The sequence below is a fragment of the Balaenoptera acutorostrata genome, chromosome 8, assembly GCF_949987535.1.
Source record: "Balaenoptera acutorostrata chromosome 8, mBalAcu1.1, whole genome shotgun sequence".
Classification (NCBI taxonomy): Eukaryota; Metazoa; Chordata; class Mammalia; order Artiodactyla; family Balaenopteridae; genus Balaenoptera; species Balaenoptera acutorostrata.
Window position 1 is genome coordinate 63465100 of NC_080071.1, and position 24366 is coordinate 63489465.

At 36.1% G+C, this 24366-nt stretch overlaps 1 protein-coding gene across 5 annotated transcripts in view; it reads right to left on the bottom strand.

The window, feature by feature from the left end:
* PARD3B (par-3 family cell polarity regulator beta) overlaps window positions 1-24366 on the bottom strand; it is a 1043271-nt gene that overhangs the window by 918732 nt on the left and 100173 nt on the right. For all 5 annotated transcript variants that reach the window (XM_057551599.1, XM_057551600.1, XM_057551598.1 and 2 more), the window contains exon 2: window positions 955-1056. In XM_057551599.1, the coding sequence (XP_057407582.1) occupies window positions 955-1056 (102 nt within the window). The remainder of the gene's footprint in view (window positions 1-954; window positions 1057-24366) is intronic.

Below are 24366 nucleotides of genomic sequence, written 5' to 3' on the forward strand. Positions count from 1 at the left end.
GGTCCAAAAAGATCTTATGGGAAAGGAAAAACGTAAATTTTATCTAAGTTCAATAAAGCAGTTATTTATATTCCAATCCAGTTGATTAAAACATACAAATACCCCTACCCCACTGCCCCGAGATCGCATAAAAATACGGAGAAACGTTTACAGACTTAAATTAGCCTAGTACTAAGAGCTTAAGGATGCAGAGCAAAAGAAACTTAGAAGCAAGGATCTTTCAGGGAAAGCTGCAGTTCAATTCTGGAGAACACATTAGCCATTGATCAGAGAGCCCAACACAGATGCAGTAAAAAACGATATATCTCAACAGCATAAGCCAGTGTATTGCATCTGAAGAGTTTAGTTTTACACCTTTTTCAGTTTAGCATAAAACTAATGCCATTAAAACAAGGTAATTGCAATGGGATTATTCACAAGTAAGTGGCAAAACATGTTCAAACTTTCTGAAATATTCAAGTCAGCGTTTTTCACTGTAGCAATAAAAACAAAAACTACCACTCAAGATAGTTGCTTGCCAGCTACTTTAAGGAAAATCTTCACCACAGTTCTTCACAAGACTTTGCTCCCCATTGTATACTCTCCTTTGAAACACATTCAAATCTCAGGCATTAAGTTGAATATTAATGGGCCAAGAATAAACTCCAGAGCCAACAATGACAATGAGAACTCCAACAGCTTCAGAGCCTGACACTAATTTACTGAGGCATATCAGGAACTCTTGGGAATGAAGTGTCTGCTAATTAGGCCACCATGAACAGACTCCCAAACCTTGACAAAGTTTTTCCCAGCATCTGATGATGAACTGTGATTTATGGGCTGTCTAGGTAAAACTCGAACAGATGGTATCTTTTAACAATAATTGACACATGAGTTTGTTAAGGATCTCAATCTCTGGAAAAACATGTGGCTCTATAGAGGAAAACAAAGAAGAACATTTTTAGAGTCATCTACCTTATCTTTGTCTTCAACGACATCTGCCAAGACATCATCTGGATCCAGGATTCCTCCATCTGTGTATTCTAAGTGATGAATCTTCACCCAGTACCCAGGATCCTGTGGTAGAACAACCAAGAAGTTTCATGACTAAAACTTTTTTAAAAATGTAAAATACATTTTAATTTTAAAAATAGACTCCTTAAAAATATGCTCTAGCAATAATAAAAGTTTTAGACACCTAAAACAAATGTTATCTGTTTATTGGGATAAGTTTGTGGCATGTTTATCCTGTTTAACTTAAGTCAGTAAATCAATGTATACATATTTTATCAGTTTTCCTGGAAGATAAATTGCAATGCAAAAATAAATTACCCCAGCCATTTGTAAAGCATATTCAAGGAATTTTGAATAACCTTCGCTTTAGGTAATCCCAAGAATAATCTGGATAAAGAAAGATCTTCTCAAGGGTACTTTCTGAAATTGGGGATTAGAAATTCAAACAGATTCCTAAAGCTGTAGGAAAAAAATCAAAAGGCAGAAATCTGTGATGGTAATAGCTATCACCTCGGATATACAAATGCAATGAGAGGACCAACATCCTCTTCAACTCTTTTTATCTCTGTGCTGTGCACATATTCTCAACTCTAAGATTGGCAATGACATCTGGAGCTAGAACTCCAGCATTGATTTCTCCCTGAAGCACGGCAGCAACTAGAACAATGTTCACAGTCAAACCGGGGTGGAGGGTGGGGGGAGTCATTGAATTGGGGTAGTGATTTAGGAGATTTCCAAGTATTGCTTTTTAAAAATTGCTTAGGAGTGTAAAGCTTAAGGAAAGGAATTACTTTCTCAAAATTTGATATGTAGCTAGATACTCTGCTCTGATCCAGCTCAGCTGCTTATATACTGCCTATTTCTGGAAAAGATATGAAAGTGAACCATTATGACAATAAGAACATGAATCAATGAATGAAGAAAAACATTAGTATAGTTTTTACCAGAATACCCAAGCTATAATCAATTTGGTTCTGTGATGCTTAGAAAGTCCCTCAATGTGGGAAACTTTTGAGCTATGAGCACCCAGTATCCACTATAGGAATAGATACCAGTTTGTGAGAAGACATAACAGTTTTCCTGGGATAAAGCTCTAAACCTTTACTACATGAATCTTTGTAAAGGGTAAGCCCTAACATAACCCTCAAAATTCAATTGCAATTTTAGAAAAACTAATAGAAATGGTTGCTATTTAGCCTTCTCTGTAGCTGTCCCCCAGTAAAAGACAAGGACATACTATTAAATAATAATTCTTTTTTTAAAATTTTATTGTATTTATTTTTTTATACAGCAGGTTCTTATTAGTTATCCATTTTATACATATTAGTGTATATATGTCAATCCCAATCTCCCAATTCATCGATAATAATTCTTTTAAAGCAACTATTCGGAGGGCTACTGATATGCAGCTCAAGTACATAGCTTTTCAGTAATCAACTTGATAAAGTGATAGGCTTAAAAAATCTGAAGGAGTCCTCCTTAGGTAATCTTTCGACATTTCAAAATTAAGTTTTCTATAGAGCATCTAAAGAGCTCTAAGATTCCAAATACAATGAAAGGAATTTATTTTGCTTCTAATACTAGTCTTATAGGTGGAAACACTAATGATTTATTAGGAAACAGTCCAATTCTATTTTGCCTACATAGAGATCACAAAGATATAAGCAGTGACTATACAACCAAGTAAGAAAAGCATCCATAGCTCAGATTCTTTCATCAAAGAGCTTTGCCAACACAAGGATAATTGTGCTATAAAAGGTAAGCTAAGTACAACAGACTAGATTCTAAATAGTGAAGATACTCTGGTAGACAAAACACTATATGTAAAGGCCACTGGAATATACAGAAAAGAGAGCAAAATAAAACTGCCCCCACAATCTTTGGGAATTGTTATCTTTTTTAGTCTGGCCATGCTACAAGCAATGTACTTCTCCAAATCTACGCAGGACTTCTAGCTGAAACCTATAGAATATTGCATTTTTCCTTATAAAAAATTCTTCTTACATAGTGTTCCATTTCATTAATTTCCATTACTTCCAATGAGTTGGGTTCTGATATATTATAGCTCTATAGATGAAATCTGTTGATTTTAACCATGTGTTTATGAAAGGTGATGTATTCTAAAGAGTGTGCTTTTTTTATATTCAATTTTTTAAATCAGACATCAAGTTGTCTGCTTTCTTCTCATACTGTTTGGAAAAGCAGATTTTATCACCTGAGACTAAGGTAAACCCCCAACAACTGCGGTATGAGGTATACCTCTCTTCCTGCCCAGAGAGATGAAAACCAAAGACTCAGATTTAAACTAGGGAAACTCAGGAAATAGCGGGGGACAGGGTCTGATCAGTGGCAAAGGGAACATCAGACAAGTGGCAGCAAGATGGGTTGTTAAGTCACATAGCATTCCTCCCTCACACACACTTGTAGGATCTAAGACCTGGAAAATCAGGCACAGGAGTTGAAACTAAGATATTTATCTTCAGTTCTGATTCAAAAGAGTACAGAACTTAAGTTTTACAAACTTATAGTCAAGTGAAAAAGTAATCTGATACATTTTGGAATCGTATATTCAAATTCAATCTGAAAAAAAATTTTCAGTGAACTACGTGGTGCCAGAACATAAAAAGACTCTTTGCAACTTTAACTCCGTTCTACACTGGAATGTATCAAATGGCTTTATCAAAGGAAAGAGTAGGCCAATGACGAGCACGCATCCAACACTGAACAAAAACTGACGAGCTGTATGAAAGCAGTCTCAGAGTTAATATTTCACACATCAAGAGAGGTAAATCAACACAGTATGTACCAACTGTGATTTTCTCCCCATGGCATTTTGGCCATGGTGCTATAGATCACCTTAAGAAAGTATACACAATGTTAGTAGCCAACAAGCCATCATAAGACCATAAATTTACCCTGACTCCTTTATGCATGTAAAAATTTCAACCATTACATCACAGTCAACATTTTGCATTTCATTTACTTGGTTTTATTACCGCCATGAATAAAACTGATCAAACATGGAAAGATGTTCACATATATGTCTTGGTTCACCCAATTAATCATTTGGAAAAGTTTACTCTATTTTTCATAATAGTGACATTTAATCTATCTTTATATTGTACAAATATCTATAATATGCATAACTTTTAAATTATTTTGAAAATATCTGAAGTATGTGTGCTATGCAATAAATCATATTACTTACACTCCTAGATCATTTAAGTATTGAAAAATAACATAATATACATTATGTTTCCTCCACTTCTGATAGTATCTTATCCATTTTTTAAGTAATGCACAGTTAACTTAAACCCTACTGGAATTTGAAAATTAAAAATAGTCTACAAGGATGAATTGGAAAATGGGAAAAAAAAGGTATGTGCTATGGAAAGAAGACAGTTACAGGGTACTTTTAATGATCAACGTAGAAATTGTTCCAAACAGGTATTGATATTAACAGCAACAAATATCTTTCACTGTGGGCAGATGACATAAAATTTGACCCCATACCCTAGAAAATGTATAGTACCCAAAGTTTCAAAGAACAGTAATTTTCCATCTGCAATACATAGAGGAGTAGACTGGAAAGCCAAATACTACAATGTTGTGACTACCAAGAACTGAGATTATGTCAATGATCAAGAGAGGGTTTCTCAGCAAAATGCCTCTGGTACAAGAGAAAAATAGCCTGCGTGGCAGCAAGGTCCCAAAGTGAGGAGGAGAGTGCTGTGAAGGAAAAGCCAAAAGGTGGAGAAGGGCTGTGTTTATGAGTGGGCTGTGTTTATAGTGCTCAATAATGTAACTAGGTTCTTGGTGGCTTCATGTTTTCACAAGAAAAATCTTACCCACTGGAACACAAGATTAATTATAAAGTGGAATTTAATAGAAAATTAGAATTTTCCTTGTAGAATTTAACTTCATGAATTTGGTGGGATGTATCCATAAAATGAGATTTCACCATTTTCATCATTATCTTCATCATTATAGCAGATCATTTGTTTTAGTGCCTACTATAGGCCAGGTGCAATAGGTACTGCGTGTTTTATATGGTTAACTCGTTTATCTTCCAACAGCTTCATCAAATAGTTATCAATCCATTTTACAGATGAGGAAAACAAGGCATGAGTAGGTGAACTGACTTACCGAAGGTCAAATGCTTACTAGACAGCAGAGCCAAGGTGCATTTTTTAAACACAGAAAATCTTTTAGATTAAAGAACTTAACAAAAAGCATAATTACCTAAGAAGGGGATCAGATCCATTCCTATCTACTAAGTATATGGATCCACGCAAGTCGTCATTACTCTGGGCCTCTGTTGCTTCATCATTAGTGAACCTGGAGGCTCTATGGCCCTCTGCATAGGGCACCACACGGAGGTCAAAGCGTAGAGGACACAAAGGGGCAATAACGGAAGGCCCCAAAGCCTTTGTGTTAGTGTGTCCAGGGTTTCACAAGTGAGAGAAGCTTCAGAGCATAACTGCTCATAATCATGAAATCAAAGGTTTGGGAAGCAGTGGGAAAAAAAGAGTAGAAAGGGAGCTTGAGGTGTCAGAGGTTGGATAGAGAATTATGAAGTTTTTATGTGCATGCACATTTTAACTAACTACTTCTATCATAATCCTCTGGGGTTACTCTCCCTTCTACCCAAGACCAAAAGAGAACCAGATGCCCCAGAATGCACCCAGGAAACAGAGCAGTCAGAGCAGGCCTGGAGACTACTGGGACAGGCAGAGAGCAGGAGTCTCTGAATAACCAACCACAGTGTAGGGAAGAAGAGTTCCCAAAAATGATGCCTGAGCAAAACCTAGCAGAGCAGTACTGACACCTGAAAGGAAAGAATTAAGCCAGAAAGAGCAGTACTGACTACAGGGCTTATTATGAGCTGGCCCTGACTTCAGAACAGGCCTCCACATTACTGAGATAGATCAAGCACAAACATGAGGAAAGATTAGGAGAGGAATATGAGCTGATGCCACTTTAATCAAGTATGTTTCCAAAGAATCCAGGAGAAGTAGAACGGGACCAAGGGCTTTTATGCTGGGCTGCAAGTAATAATACCTGGTGAATTCAACAACAGAATTATAAACTTCAATTTATATATAAAGTGAAGGTGAGTCAATCAATCTGTAAATTCATTTCCAGTTTTAAAAATCTATGATCCTACAAACAGAAACTTGACATAGCCATACTAACATCAGATAAAGGAGACTTTAAGAAATATTACTAAAGGTAAAGAGGGACATTTCTTAATGATATAAGGATCAATCCAACTGGAAGAAAACAATTCTAAATCTGCATGTACCCAATAACATAATTTCAATACATATACTGCAAAAATAGACAGATATTTTAAAAATACACAAATTCACAATCACAGTGGGAGAGTTTTGATAGGAAATAAAAGTCAGTAAAATATAAATCATCTGAACAGCACAATTAACAAAGTAACCTCATTTATTTATATCACATATATACAAAACACTATACCACAAGAGACTAGAAAACACATTCTTTACAAGTACACATGGAATATATACCAAATTTCAGAAGTCTGGGATCATTCAGAATATGATCTCTGATCATAGTGGAATCAATTACAGAAAGAGATCTTGAAAATGCCTGGCTGTTTGGAAATTAAGAAATAAAGTTATGAATAATACATAGATAAAAAATAAATGCAGTTAGAAAATAGTTTATAACTTAAAAATCATTAAAATAACAAAAAATGTGGGATGCAGCTAAAGCAGTGCCCAATGGAACAGTTATAGCCTTTACTGCACATATTAGCAAAACAGAAAAGCTAAAGTCAAGAAGCTAGAAAAGAACAGCAAAGACAGAAGGAAATAAAGAGCAAAATAATCAGTTAATAAATATAAAACAAATATAAATCAAAGTTGTTCTATAAATGCCTTGATAAAATTGATAAATATCTAGCAAGACTGATAAAGAAAGAGAAAACATAAATTTCCAGTATTAAGAAGGAAAAAGATAAACAATACCATCACAGATCTCACAGATAGTAAGACGATACTGTAAGAACTTTTAGACCTCTAAAACTGACAATTTATATAAAATAAACAAATTCTTTGAAAAATACAACTTGCCAAAACTGACAATAAAAAGAGAAAATATACACGGAAAACAGTACAGAGGTTCCTTAAAAACCTAAAAATAGAGCTAGCATATAATCCAGCAATCCCACTCCTGGGCATATATCTGGAAAAGATGAAAACTAATTCAAAAAGATACATGTACCCCAATGTTCATAGCAGCACTATTTACAACAGCCAAGACATGGAAGCAACCTAAGTGTCCACTGACAGATGAATGGACAAAAAAGATGTGGTATATGTATACAATGGACTACTACTCAGCCATAAAAAAAGAATGAAATATTGCCATATGCAGCAACAATGGATAACCCTAGACATTATCATACTAAGTGAAGTAAACCAGAGAAAGACAAATATATGATATCACTTACATGTGGAACCTAAAACATAATACAAATGAACTTATTTACAGAACAGAAATAGACTCACTGTCATAGAAAATAAACTTATGATTACCAAAGGGGAAAGTGGGAGGGGAGAGATAAAATAGCATTATGGGATCAACAGATACACACCATTATATATAAAATAGATAAACAAGGATTTACTGTACAGCACAGGAAACTATATTATCTTGTAGTAACCTATAATGGAAAAGAATCTGAAAAACATAAATATGTATAATTGAATCACGTTGCTGTATACCTGAAACTAACACAATATTGTAAATCTACTTCAAGAAAAAAATAATATAAATTAAAAACAATTTAAAAAATGAATCTACTATCTTAAAAGTTTCCCGTAAAGAAAATACCAGGCTCATATTACTTCACAGATAAAATCTTCCTAATGTTTAAGGAAGAAAAAGTGTCGATCTTATAAAACACTTCTGAAAACTAGAAAAAAGAAACTTTTCCCATCTCATTTTATGAGGACAGCATAATATTGATAACCAACACCTTACAAGGACATTACAAGAAAATTATAAAAGTTTGCATATGGATACATATCCAAAACTCTTAAATAAAACATTTGTAAATCAAATTCAGTGATGTTTATAAAGGATAATACATCATAACCAAGTGGGATTTATTCCAGTAATGCAAGAGGGGTTTAAAATCAAAAATCAACCAAGTTTGGGCTTCCCAGGTGGTGCAGTGGTTGAGCATCAGCTTGCCAATGCAGGGGACTCGGGTTCGAGCCCTGCTCTAGGAAGATCCCACATGCCGCGGAGCAACTAGGCCCGTGAGCCACAACTACTGAGCTCTGCGCGTCTGGAGCCTGTGCTCCGCAACAACAGAGGCCGCGATAGTGAGAGGCCCACGCACCGCGATGAAGAGTGGCTGGCCCCCGCTTGCCGCAACTAGAGAAAGCCCTCGCACAGAAACGAAGACCCAACATAGCAATCAATCAATAAAATAAATAAATCTTTAAAAAAAAAAAAAAAGCACACTGCTATCCCATGATTTATAAATTTAGAATTATGGCGATAAATACCCAAAAAGGGCAGCTAAGGGGTTTAGAGTGGCTGTTTCTTGGAAGGACGGGCAGGAGAATGATAACAGATCACTGGTTTTTGTTGAGGGCCTCTTAGCACTATTTGACTCTTTAAAGTAGAAACTGGCAAACTATAGCCCTCTGGCCAAACATACCCATCACATATTTTTGTAAATGAAAGTTCGGTGGGACATAGCCAGGCTCGTTTGTGTAAGTACTGTGTATGCTGCTTTCATAGGGAAACAGTAGAGGTGAATAAGTGCAACTGAGATCACACGGCTTTCAAAGGCTAACATATTTACTACCTAGCCCTTTACAGAAAAAAAAAACAGTTTGCCAACTCCCACTATAAGCCATGTGTAAGAATCAATTTGATTTTAAAAATTTAGTGGTACAGAAGGCTAGCCCAATTGTATTCTCCAGAGGCAGCTCTTTCAGACATCTGTCTTAGTCTGTTTGAATGTTATCTCCTCTCTAAAGAATAAGCATTTTAACGTTCTCAACTTTTTGACTTTCTGATATCATTGATGGCAATCGAGTGTATTTAGAGTCCCCAAACTTTCCCCATCCTTCTCTCTCCTAATGCAGTTATTCAAAGTTACTTATTTCCTTTATTGGTTACTCTTATCTTTAATAAAGAACAAGTTTCTATTTTCAATCCTGTCATCTAAAGACAGCATCTCTTCACTCCTCGGAGTAAAAGATGACATCATAGTTCTTACTCTCTTTCCTTCTGCCCTTTCACTTTCCATTTTTGTCAGCTTTACCTTTACATTATCAAAGTTGAAAACATTTACATTCTCTTCCGTAATGACAACCATACTTTGTCTATAATTTGATTCCAAAAACTGAAAGCTAAAAGACAGTATTGACATTTATGGCAACCAAGGAAATTATGTTCCCTGACAAATCAAATAGGAAATGACTATTTGTCATCCTTTACAGTGCTTAGGCCATAACCTCTAAGCCATTCGAACAAGAATGTTCAAATATATTCTCCTTTATACAGTCTACCCTTTGCCCAAAATTATGTTGGGTTACTTTGATATGCAAATTATAAAAGTTGACCTCAATATCAACAATATGTAATAATTTATCCCAAAATATAATTTTTTTTCTCTATATAGTGTATATAAATATTACATGTAAGTACTATATATGTACATGGTCACAAACATGCAAGTGGATATAATCACATTCAATAGCAACACAAATTATGTCCAATTTTTCATAGGCAAAAAATATCACTCTTTATGAGAATGAGCATGATTGCCTTTGATGACAAAGTAAAAATAGACTAATTTTTCTAGCAAAAGTATAAATACCTGGTATGCAAAATATCAGAAGCAAGCCCTTCATACAGCTAAATACAATAAAGAAGGGTACTATTATTTTCCTATTGCTCCTACAACAAATTACCACAAACTTAGTGGCTTAAAACAACAAACTTATCTTAGAGTTCTTCAGGTCCAATGTCTGATACAGGTCTTACTAGGCTAAAATCAAGGTGGCAGCAGAGTCAAATTCTTATCTGGAAGCTAGAATTCTTTAGAGCAAGACCTCCCTTCCTTCTGCAAAGCTAGGAATAGCCAGTCCAGCCTGACCACCTCTTCTACTTCCTTGTTCCACATATAAGGACCCGCGTGATTACATTGGGCCCACCAGGACAATGCAGGATAGTCTCCCTATCTTAAAGGTAACTGATTAGCAATCTTAATTCCATATGCTACCTTAACTTTCATGTGCCACAGGTGCATACACACAGGTTCTGAGGACTAGGTGGTAGACATCTTTGGGAGGCCATTATTTTACCTACCACAGGCATCAAGTATATAGCATAGTGTCTTTTTTTTAAAAGCGTGTCTTAATAGCTCTAATAATTATTCCAAATTAATTACAAGTAAAAATCAGTGTGTTAGAAGACCTGCATCAGAGATGCGTTAGGAATGATAAGGGTTATCAATTAGGCTAATGAAGCAACTAAAAGATGTATCTTCAGTGTTAATTTAGAAGACCAGCCTTCATGAAACTTTGGGTCACATTCAACTTTTGGCCTGACATTCCAGAGAATTTTACCCAAGAGGAGCATTAGTTGTTAAACAATCCAAGAGATAACAAAAATATAAAATAGAGAGAAAATTTAGGATTGAAATAAAATTTTAAATAATTGGGCAATAATAATTCAAAGTAAGCTAAAAACTTATTAACCTAGAGCACAGAGGAACTAACCAAACAGAACAGATGCCAACTAACTAAAGCCAATCAGATGTCACCAGCTGACTACATCAGCCTGCCCATTTGACCTTCAGAGCCACGCTTACCAATGGAAAAGTATTTCCAACCAAACTGTCTCTCCTCTGTTTATTTGGTCCTTTTGCATTAGGGAAAGATTGTCTCCAGAGTGAATAACATGTCATAGACTTGGAAACCTCCTTCCACAATGAACATGAAGGTTTATCATCAAATCTTTTTTTCCTATACAAGAATAAGCAAAGTTGTGACTCTTTATAACAATTTCATTAAGCATACTTTTCATTATTGTTCTCTAGAACTTTTTATAAGTCTTTCACATACTAAAAGGCAGAGTGCAAAACATAAAAGGCACAGCATAAAGCATAGTGGGAATGTAAAGATTCTACTACAAAAGCAATGCCTTTTCATTATGTGCGACTACCAGGGGCTGACCAAAAAAAAAAGAAAACACCACACCCACTAAAATTCAAGACTATAAGTGAGTTTTATCAATGCCTCCATTATAAGATCTGGAACAAAGATGAAAACATGAATGAAGGAATAAAGTGAAAAAAGCAAAGAAAATGATACAAGCAACATGTGTTGAATTTGAGACAACTCTGGGTGATCCAGGTTAAGATATCTAACAGGCAGATTAACATATAGGAATGCAACTCAGAAAAGAGGTCAGGAGGTCGGGACTAGGACATACACATTTGTAAGTCAAATGTACAGAGGTAATACTTGGAGTCAAGGAAAACAGGAAATACCTGGAGAACTAGAGGGAAAATTATGGAATGCATCAAAAACAGTGCTTACAGGAAAACTTATAGCATTGAATGCATATATTACAAAGGAAGAAAGATCTAAAATCAATAATCTAAGTTTCTACTTTAGGAAACTAGAAAAATGGAAAGCAAATTAAATCCCAAGCAGAAAAAAAATTAGAGCAGAAGTCAATAAAATTGACAATAAGAAATCAATAGGGTAAAATCAACGAAACTAAGCTGTTCCTTAAAAAGACAAAATCGAGAAGTCTCTAGCCATGTTCACTAAGAAAAAGAGAGGATTCAAATGATGAATATCAGAAATGAAAGAGGGGACATCACTATAGCCCCCATGGACATTATGGATAATATAAGAATACTACAAACAACTCTATACTCACAAATGTGATAACCTAGATGAAATGGACCAATTCCCTGAAAGACACAATTTGTCAAACCAAACACACAAGGAGATAATCTGAGTAGGCCTATATCTATTATATAAGTTACATCAATAATTAATAACCTTTCAAAACAGAAAGCACAAGGCTCAGATAGTTTCACTGGTTAATTCTACCAAACATTTAAGGAGGAAATTATACAAATTCTCCACAATCTTTGTCAGAGGATAGAAGCACAGATATTCCTTGTAAGCTGACTCAATTTTGTCAAGATTTTAGTTCTTGCCAACTTGCTCTATAGAGACAATGCAATCTATACCAATAAAAATCCCAGCAACTTATTTTGTGGATATTGACAAACTGATTCTAAAGTTTATATAGAGAGGCAAAGGACCCAGAATAGCCAACACAACAGTGAAAGAGAAGAACAAAGTTGGAGGACTGACATTACCCAACTTCAAGACTTACTATAAAGCTATGTTAATCAAGACAGTATGGTATGGGCAAAAGAAGAGACAAAAGATCAATGTGACAGAATAGAGAAAACAGACCCACATAAATACAGTCAAATGATCTTGGACAAAGGAGCAATGGCAATACAATGGAGCAAAGACAGTCTTTTCAGCAAACAATGCTAGAACAGCTGGATACCCACATACAAAAAAAAAAATCTAGACAGACCTTTTACCCTTCACAAATATTAACTCAATGGACCACAGACCTAAATGTAAAATGCAAAACTACAAAATTCCTATAAGGTAACAGAGGAGAAAACCTAAATGACCTTGGGTATGGTAATGATTTTTTAAGATACAACACCCGAAGCAAGATCCATGAAAAAAATAATCGATAAACTGAACCTCATTAGAGTTAGAAAATTTCTAATTCTCTTGACATTGTCGTTTGCAGAGCAGAAGACAAGTCACAGACTGGAAGAAAATATCTGTAGGAGACACATCTGACAAAGGAATTACACAAAGTACACAAAGAACTCAAACTCAGCAAGATAACAAAAACCTGATTTTAGAATGGGCCAAAGATCTTAACAGACACCTCACCAAAGAAGATATACAGATGGCCAAAAAGTATATGATAAAAGGCTCTGCATCATATATCATGAAAATGCTGATTAAAACAATGAGATACTATTACACACACCAAAATCTAGAACACTGACAACACCAAATTCAGATGAGGATGCGGAGCAACAGACACTCTCATTCATTGCTGGTGAGAATGCAAAATGGTACAGTCGCTTTGGAAGATAGTTTGGTGGTTTCCTACAAAACTAAACATACTTTTACTATATAATCCAGCAATCATGCTCCTCGGTATTTACCCTAAGGAGTTGAGAACTTACATCCACATGAAAACCTGCACATGGATGTTTATGGCAACTTTATTTATAATTGCCAAAACTTGGAAGCCACCAAGATGTCCTTCACTAGGCAAATGGATAAATAAATCAGACAACAGAATACTATTCAGCAGTAAAAAGCTATGAAGTCATAACAAGACATGGAGGAAACTTAAATGTATACAGTGGACCCCTGAACAGCATGGGTGTGAACTGCAAGAGTCCACTGATATGCAGAACTTTTTCAATAGTAAATATGACCTACGATTGGTTGGATCCATGGATGTGTATACAGAGTGCTAGCTATAGATTACACATGGATTTTCAACTCTAAAGCTTGGTAAGAAATATGCCCACCCATATATCCAGAGAAAAACATAATTTGAAAAGACACATGCACCCCAATGTTCACTGCAGCACTATTTACAATAGCCAGGACATGGAAGCAACCTAAGTGTCCATCGACAGAGGAATGGATAAAGAAGATGTGGTACAAATATACAGTGGAATATTACTCAGCCATAAAAAAGAATGAAATAATGCCCTTTGCAGCAACATGGATAGACCTAGACATTGTCATACTGAGTGAAGTAAGTCAGACAGAGAAAGACAAATATATGATATCACTTATATGCAGAATCTAAAAAAATGGTACAAATGAACTTATTCACAAAACAGAAATAGATGTAAAAAACAATGTAGAAAACAACAATCTTATGGGTACCGGGGGGAAAGGAGGGGAGGGATAAACTGGGATTGACATACACACACTACTATATATAAAATAGATAACTAATAAGGACCCACTGTATAGCACAGGGAACTCTACTCAATACTCTATAATGACCTATATGGGAAAAGAATCTAAAAAAGAGTGGATATATGTATGTGTATAACTAATTCACCTTTCTGTACAGCAGAAACACAACACTGTAAATCAACAATACTCCAATAAAAATTTAAAAAGGAAAGGAAAAAGAAAGACGTCCATCAACATCAATGCTAAACCTCATTTATCCCAAAATTTCTATTATACTTCCTTGCAATACAGACTTAGTATGAGTACATATGTAAGGTTACTAGTTAGAGATCACAGAGTGTTTCACAAAGGAGACAGTCAAATTACTTCATTTTGCAGATGAGGAGACTGAGGCCCAGATTAGTCTAACATACTCCCTGAGGTCACAACCTTGGCCAGTGGCAGAGTCAAGATCATAGCACAATTTTCCTGAGTCTTGGTCTAGTGAGTTGGCAACGATCTGTGTAAATAGAGGAGGTCATAGGCATGGATAATTGGAATCGTTTTAATTTTTCATTTACTGGTTGAGGAATGTGGCCCCTCCTTCCAAAATAAGAAAATCTGCCATGGGGTTTGGGGTCACAGCCCTGAACCAGATGACACAGAAGAACCATGCCAGGAAGAAAATCCTTGTTCCTCTGGCAGAGCCCTTGCAGACCTTTTAACAGGAGCCAAACAGCTGTATGGTGGGGCTTTCCGTGCGGGTCTCCACCTTTCATAAGGTCGATAGGCACAGCCTATTCTTCAAGCCTGTACCAATCTTTCACAAGTTTTGTATATATATATATTTTTTTAAATCATTTTTTAAAACCCAAAAGTGGAGACATTTTACACTTTCTAAAGAATTTTAAAAGCCTAGATTAAAGAACAACGTCAAAAAAGAAAGAAAATCACAGCCATAAACACGATTAATGCACTGTGGGGCTCTAAGGAGCCACTCCTCCCAAATTCCTAACATTTTTAAATCAGTACACACAGTTGCTCTGCAGTCTTCTTCATGAGAGCAATGGGTTTGCTAAAACTGAACCCAGCAAATACGTACATCAAATATTTACGTATGCCAAAGTTCCTATTAAGCATGAGGCTTTTAAACTAACGCCCAATAAACATGATGAAGAATGAGGTAAAAGGGAGCGAGCTGGAAGATACTGATTAGTTCTTCGAGGGCCTCATTTCAAGTCGTCCTGTACGTACTCAATAATAAGCGCAGGAGACACATTCCTACTACTCCAGCTCTCCGACATTCACATGTCTTACAGAAAACTATTATCAGGAAATATAGCCAAAGAAATCAGCTCTGCTAATGAGTCCAAAGTCTCAGAAGCTTTTTGCCTTAAGTTCTTCAGAATGGATTTCAGCACAGCCAATATGTGCTTGTAAAGAAAGTTCCTTTAAAACCAGAATCAATCTTTAACTGTGGAAATAAAAATATCCTTTCATAATAAGTCCTTTTATACAATTCATTCCCATTCCCTATCATGTCAAGCAGGAAAACCTGCATTCTTCAATACATTAGACAAGTGGATCAAAAGTTTGCCTGTAATGACTAACTTATAGGGAGAGTGGCAAGCATTTAGTTACACCCCAGCTGACAAGAATTTTATTTGCTTTATGTATTTGCAGGCCACAACTTCTGCAGCTCATTTTGTATATGCAGACACAGAGACTCCCAGATGAAAATGATATAGGTACTTCTCCATTACTTTAAAAATTCTAGCACCTGAGAACAAGCAGCTGATGCTTTATTCCATATTCAGTTTTATCAGCCCAGATATTTTCTGCCTTGTCATCTACTTTTAAGATTTGAATAAAGAACGGAGAATTCAGAGATGTAATGTACAGCATGGTGACTATAGGTAATAACACTGTATTGCATATTTGCAAGTTATGAGATTAGACCTTAAAAGTTCTCATCACAAGGAAAAAAGTTTTTGTAACTATGGTGGTGGATGTTAATTAAACATTGTGATTTCACAATACATACAAATATTGAATCACTATGTTGTATACCTGAAACTAATATGTTAATTATATCTCAAAAAAAGAATGGAGATTCTTAGATGAAAAATCTGTTGGTATGATTAACCAATGAGCAAGTTTTTAGACAGTAATGAGGTTAGAATATATCAAAGCAACAATATTAGCCTCAGATTATGAATCAAAAATCCTATCCAATTTAGGTCCCTATTTTTTGAACAACATGAGTCTATTTGCTGCCATGTCTGAATGCTAAAATGCAAAAAAATCTTTTTTCATTTCTCATCTGCTGTTCATGACTTGTACACTTAAAAATGTGTTTCACGGGTTTCCCTGGTGGCGCAGTGGTTGAGAATCTGCCTGCCAATGCAGGGGACACGGGTTGGAGCCCTGGCCTGGGAAGCTCCCACATGCCGCGGAGCAACTAGGCCCGTGAGCCACAACTACTGAGCCTGCGCGTCTGGAGCCTGTGCTCCGCAACAAGAGAGGCCGCGATGAAGAGCGGCCCCCGCTCGCCGCAGCTACAGAAAGCCCTCGCACAGAAACGAAGACCCAACACAGCCAAAAATAAATATAAATAAATAAAAATTTTTAATAAAAATGTGTTTCACAACTTTAGCTAATACATACGTGTCAAAAACACTTTTCTAAAGGCATCATTTCATTCTAGAAAAAATGTAACTATATATGACAGCCAACACTAGAACTGGTAAATGTCTAAGAAGCAAATACATTATTATTATAATTTTAAAAGCAGTTGCTATCTACTGTGTGTGACACATTGTGGTAGCTGCTTTACACATAATGAGATTAATCTTCACTATAACCTTTACAGGTAAGCATTACTAACCTTTTATACAGACAAGAAAACAAGGCGGAAAGAGGTAGCACACCTCACAGAAGGTCCAAGAGGTTATAAGGGACCACACCTAGAATTGACAAGCCCAGGTCTAACCCAACATTTCAAGTATATTACACCCTACCCATCTACATTCAGTCTCATGTTTATATTTTTAAATCAAAACAAACTAATGAAATAATTTCCTTCATTTGGTAAAATAAGTAGACCTATTAGAACAGAGATGAGTTTAGCTGCCAGAAGTACATTTGACCTTAGCACTTCTATCTCACAGTGTGAATGTAAATTCAGCAAATACCTTTAAGTACTGACATTGCAACCAAGGACAGGGGTGATATTTTCACCAAAACGGTATTAAAATTCAGTAGAAGGATACAGAGCTCAGGATAAGCTGGGAAACGTCAGGAAATGAGTGAAATCATGATAGGATAGTGGGATAGCACGAGAGGCAAAGATAGGCAAAAGGGGATGTGTGAGCCCACATGTAGGACCAGGCTGGGGAAAGGTTCTGAGGTTACAGCTCAGATTAAGCTCATGCCACCTACTCAAAATGGTAAATTGAGATGAAGAATTACTAAAATGTGGCAAATATAAAGGTAACTATTTGCTTAGTTTTGGTGCTTGGATAAAGAAGAAAAAGCAGCATAGCTCTGCTTCTTCGTGCTACTTAATGATTTTGAGATATGAATGTAAATCTGATAATGCAACCTAGGAATTTACAAGGACCTGCTGTAGAGCACAGGGAACTCTGCTCAATATTCTGTAATAACCTAAACGGGAAAAGAATTTGAAAAAGAATATATATATATATGTATAACTAAATCACTTTGCTGTACACCTGAAACTAACACAACATTGTAAATCAACTATAGTCCAACATAAAATAAAAAATTTTTAAGCAAATAATTTGAAAAAAAAAATTTGTTTTACATAGAACACTGGTACTAGAGCAGCAGTTCTAACAAACTTGTGGGAGTCCTCCAGACCTTTTCAGGAGAGCTAGGAGGTCATAGCTACTTCCAAAATAATTCTATGATGTTATTTGCCTTATTTACTGTGTTGCCCTTGGGACTGATGGATAAAGAGGCACCATGAATGGTCATTTTATTTTTACCACCACTCATTCTCAGTTTAAAAAAAAAAAAGAAAAAAAGGAGTTTCACTCAAGGTCTTTGATGATGCAATAAGCATTATAAATGTTATTAAATCTCAACTTCTGAATATATACCTCTAATATTTTGCATGCCAAAACAGAAAATATGCATAAAGCACTTCTGATATCTAATGATTCTCTTAAGGAAAAGAACTTGTGCAATCAAGCTGCAAGCTGACCTAGCTGTTATCATGCAACAGTATTTTCACTCAAAAGAATGACTGATAGACAAACTGGATTTTCAGACTTTAGTATTTGGAAGACAATTTCTAGAAAATAAAGCAAGCTTGTCACTTGAAGGAAAACAAACAGCACTTGTAATCAATAATAAATTCCAGCTGTTGGATGAAAATTAGAATTTTGGATAACCTGTATCGACCACAGTGAACTTGACAGCTTCCCAATACTTAAAGATCTTTCTGATAAGATTGGTGGTGATATTAATGAACATGATAATTCTGATATCATGAGATATGTTAACATTTGGAAGAGCTGCATAGCATCTACCAATATTTTCCAAGGGACAACATATAATGTTATAAAACCACATATGAGGAAAAAAGTCCATTCAAAATGCAAGATAGACCAATGGATTTTAATTTAACACAGTATTAAAAGTTCATTGATATGGTTTCAGTTTCCTCCTTGCACAAAGTCCTTTAAGCTACCATTTGTCAAGTTTTGGTTACAATATCAAAGAATATACACGATTTCCAACTACAAATCTGTGTGAGATTTTCTTCATAAACATGAACCGAAAGAACATATCAAAACAAATTAAACACAGAAAGAGATCTGAGAGCCCACCTGTCTTCCATTAAGTTATACATTAAAGATATATGTGAAAAGGTAAAACAGTACTTTCCTCACAAGTTTTTTGTTTTAAAAAAGAGTTACTTCTCAGAAAAGTGTTTTTTAACCATGAAACAGGTTCATTTATGAATTTTTAAAATGTTAGATGTCTCAGTTCTAGTGCCTAATCAGAATACTGATAAATATAAACCACAGATTTAAGCTCATTGACATCAAGGATTTAAAAGACCAAAGAGGTTCTGAGACCAAATGTTTGAGCCCCCCTGTAGCACAGTACTGCGTTCCAAATGGAGATGAGGAAGGGGCACCTGGCTGGCATGGCTCATTCAGCCTCTAGTAATGAAGTACTTGGTTTGAGTATGAAATGTTTTATTTAGAGATCTTTTAAGAGAAACCAAACTGCAGCTAGAGTTCACTGCTATGGACTAGGGAGACTTCAAGGGTTTCAAAAGAAGCATCTTCTTGACACTCCTTCCAGGTATTCTTGTTCAACAGGTGGGGAATAAGCAAGGCGGAATGGAAAAATCACCAGCGCCAGAGTAGTGGCTGTTGGAATAGCTAAGCACTCCCACCTGGTGTGAATCACATCACTGGGTAACCTTCCCTGGGACATTCTCTTGGGGGTGAGATGAGGAAAGGAGAAGGATACAAACACATTCCTAAGATACAACTTAATACAAAAGTATGACTGAAGAGAAACTGAGTGCTGAAAGGTCCTTGGAACTACCAGTTCTTCCTCAGAAGGATAACCGCTAACTACCAGCCCGACTTAAAACAAGCCCTGACCTGAAGCAACAGCAGGCCAATTAGCTGGCAGTGCTCCCTGGGCAAAGCATCAACAATCACTCAGCCACAAGAGAGTATGCAGGCTATGGGAAGGAAGGAAATTAGGGTTTAAACTCATACTGGATTGCTCCCAAAGTCCTATGACAATCTGACAATTAATGGCTTCATTTATGACATATCCCACAAAGGAACATTGCATGTTTTATAAATTTATTCATTCCTGCTTTAAAATTAAAGTTATATAGAATTAAGAACAAGCTAGATTTTGGAAGCACTTTTCTTAAGGAATTATGAAACATCATACAATTGCTATTACTAGCAGGAATTTATAAGTTATGTTCCTAAAAGAAAATAAAGGACAAAAATTTCACAGAGAGGGAGGGAAAAAAAACTGAACACAAAAAGCAGCAACTTATTTAAGGGATCAAATTTTAATATAGGAGTAGTCACTTCAGAAATACATTTCTGTAACCTTACAGAGTGCAAGTCAACTAGACGTTGATTAACTAGACATTGGCTTGATCCACTAATGATTTATTATATATCATCTGAACCCCTTCCACAGACAGTATTGTCCTAACAGCAAATTAGCACCTTTTTAAAAAAGCACACATTTCTATATCTTATTTAATTTTCGTACTCCTCTTCAACTTTGCATATAAGATGGCCAACAATAAATATTCCATAAAATAACTTTATCTGTTTTAAATGTTTAATGGCTGCAGATGGGAGGGAAAGACATTTCTCTTTAGGAGACTTGGAAGTATCTGCTTGTTGCTTTCCTGAAAAACTTGCAAAGACCAGTTAGGAGATGGTTAATTACTATAATAAACATGGTTGAAATGGGAACTACTGACTGAAGGAGAAAACCTTCAGACCAAGGGAGACAACACAGGGGATGGAAATTTATAATTTAGAAGGTCCAATACTCAATAAACATTTGTTGAATGCCATCTTTCCTAGGGGAAAAGATGAAAAGAAGTCCATTATCTAGAGACCTCACCGAGAGCTATCAGCAAGCACTTCACACCTCTTCCGCATGCTAGGGCCTTTATGGTTGGAGATGAGTTATCCATAGGGGCTTTTTCAAGTAGAACCACAGAGCTCTGAGGTCCCCACACGGAGAGAAAACAGACTTAGCTCAGAGTCTTCCAATCTTAGAAAGAGAATGGCATTAATGCCAGAAATATTAAACAGTAACAGTTGCCAGTTTATGTTTAGTGTGAATGGGAACTTTGGCTTGGACCTAGGTAGTTGTATTGGAATCTGCTTCATAAGTAGTACCCATTGTTTATAAAGACAGATTAATGTTACTTTAATGCTATTAAATGATGTATGAAAGTATTTAAGATGATGATCAAATGGTCTCAATGCCACTATCCACATACAGGGAAGCCTAGACCATGGTGCAAACCCAGCCTGACTTACAGAAGTGTTTCCTTTGACATGTGCAGTAATTTAAAGGTGAGAAATTTTGCAAGGAAATCTGGTTTTCCAGCTCCTGTTGGAAAAAAGAAATCATACAACCTGTCAAAATTGGGCCTCCATTCTAGTGTGAGGCAATGAGCTGGATCTGACCCATGATTCTACATACATACATACACACACACACACACACACACACACACACACACACACACACACACACTCTGTACCCTCCACTTGGCCAGTCTCCACGACTCCTTATTGCCTTCATGCAGCCCACCTCATTCATTTGATTTCCTGGTCCACCTCCACTGGTGGTTAAGCTAAAAATCTCTGGCCTGGCATTTCATACAGAGTATTCTAAGGGGATCCCTCTCACTGGTGCCAGTTACCTAAAGTGCAGGCTGAGAATACAAGAAAAAAAAAAAAAAAGACTTCTTTAGGGCTATCTCTGTGACCCAAACACGATTATAATAGAAAACAACTGTCCAGTTTTGTCAAAATTACTAGGTTTCTACCAATGAAGTAACAGAAAGCTAAAATCACTACTATTGATCACTTTTTAGGTCAGGAACATTTGATAACTCAATAAAGCAGTCACATGTCTAAGATTGCGAATTGAGGAGTTAGCATTTTCTGGGATCAGCATCTCTCCATGATGTTACAGCCAGAGAATGCTAAAACACCTGGAACAGTCTAATAGCTAGCCTGGCTTCTTAAACTTTCAAAGACAGAGATATTTGCTATATATACCTCCAAAGAAATGGAACCAAGGTAGTGCATTTTAATATCTGTAAGCTTTTAAATGCCTGTAAAGATCATGAGGATTGATTGGGTCTTAACTATTTCTTTGCATAAGTTATTAGGAAGGAATAAAATACTTATAGACACACTGGTAATAGCAGGTTGCACGCTGGAAATAAAAGTTGGGATTCTTAAATATGATGACTTTTGTTGGATCCTGGAGACAAAAGAAGCTGACATAATGGAAAAGAATAAAAATTTAAAACTCTTGTGAGCTCTGACCATAATTTCTAGAAACCTATTTAATGATGAAAATGGCATCTATTAAGTAACCTGTGTTAAGTTCGCCAAGGTTTGAAAGACAAAGTAAAAATCGTTGAACGCATATTCTGGAGGTTATGCAATATCTTTCCTTTTACCATTCCTCAGCTTTGAAGTAACTGACAAAAAAAAAAATCACTAATTTTCACAAGAGGCTTTTCTGGCTTGCATGGTAGCTGCCAACAACGACACTCCTTCGTAGAATTTTTTATTTAGGCTGCTTAGTTACTAAGACCAGAGATGTGTTTAAAACTTAGGGGCAATGATTAATAATCCTTCTTATGTTCTTTAAACTGCAGAATCCAATAAAGTAGGAAGTTCATACCTATGGGAATGTGAAAGAAAACATATAAATCAACTCCACACCTAATACTCAATCCTACACTTACTATGTAAAGCAACTCTAGTTGGCCTGCTCTCTTCTGCAATAGTTTGACTTAAATGATTTTAGGGTAGTCTTTAACTTTTAGTCTTCAAGTTGTCTTTGAATAAAGGTCAAAATATAAAATTCTAACAAATCCCAAATGCAAAAATGGAAAATTAATGCCATCTAACAATCAGAAAAATGATCTGCCATAGTACAGCACTTTGTAATAGTTGCACATTTGTCTTTCTTTGCTCAACAGGTTTGGATCATGTTCCAGTCATCACTGTACCACTCATGGCTTCTACCACAGGGCTTGGTGCATAGAGGTGTCAGTAAACGCTTGAACACCCAAAAAGTACGGAAAATACAAAAATTAACTGTATATGTATATATACTATCAAAAAAGCTTTTTTTAATTTTTAAAGATTAAGAATTTTGTAAAGCTCCTTGAGTGTTACTAGCATGCAACCATGGCTTAGCAAAGTCTATCATCAAAATAATGCAATGGCAAAAAATTATGATCAGAGACATCACTTTAGTACGGTGAAGAAGTGTTTGTTTATTTTGCTCTTTGCTTTAAGTATGATCACCAAATATTCCTATGAAAGGGAGTGATCATGCTTTCATTTGTTTTACGTAATTATGTGACAATATTTGGCCTATAAAAACCAGGCTTTTAAAAAATTTACACACATAGCCTTCATAAAGCTATCAACCCAGTTCCAATTTTCTTTATTGTGCTTTGGTTTCTCCAGAAGAAACCAAATTATAGTTCTCCTAAGTAGGGAAACAAAGGTTAAGAGTGAAATAATAAGGAACACGCCTGGAGTGTTTCTGTTCTCTATCCTCCAGATCTCCATATACTCCTAGCAAGAGAAGTGACCAAGGAGTGACTAGAAGGGAATTTGTGGCTCAAACAGTGCCATCTAAACTCAGTCTGTGACAATCACTTGACCCTGGTTCCCAAGAAGCAGCAGCTCTAAAATTATTAATAAGACTAGGGCACTCACTCTGGGTATCCAGACATCATTATCTTACCCTGGACAGTCCAGGCTGTGCACTCAGAACTGTGCCTAGAACACAAAGGCACAGACGGCAGAGTGAGAAAACATGGGAGCCACTACCATCTACACTGTTTAAAGCTTAACTCCCAACAAGAGAAGGTGGTATGTGACGGCTAGGTATTTGCCCTCACTATTTGCATAAGCCTCTCTGGTCTGCCCTCAATGAAAGACTCTACAAAATAATACTTCACGTGTTGAAAGGCAGGTCACGCTGAAAAACCATACATGGAACATAAAACTGGAAACATGGACAGTGCTTCTGGAGAGCAACCCAGAAAGAGGAAATTTGAGTCAATAGTCCACTTCTGTCAAGACTGATTTGAGTACCGGAAGGGGCCACTTAACATTTCTAGGTGTTTCCTCATTTATGAGTGACTGGCCTAAGATCTCTTCAGCCCTAAAAGAGTAAGACTCTAAACAGTGAGCTGAGATTTAAGAAAAAAAACAAAAAAAAACATTTAACACGAAGTACTGTACCAGGAACAAATTTGAAATAAAATTGCTCATACTTAATACTTTACCATCCGAACTCTCAATATATCTATGTTCAATGCCTTCTACCCTCTTTGCCACCTGGAAGCCTGGTTAACCATGCAAGGCCCAATTCAAATGTCATTTCCTTTGCGGTACAATGGTAGGTTGATTATAAAAATGACCCAAATTACACTCCTACTCCCACCCCCAAGAGACACCACCTTTGTTGTGCAACTCTGCAGCACTTCTCCTCAAAAGGCAGAGTCTATTTCCATTCCCTT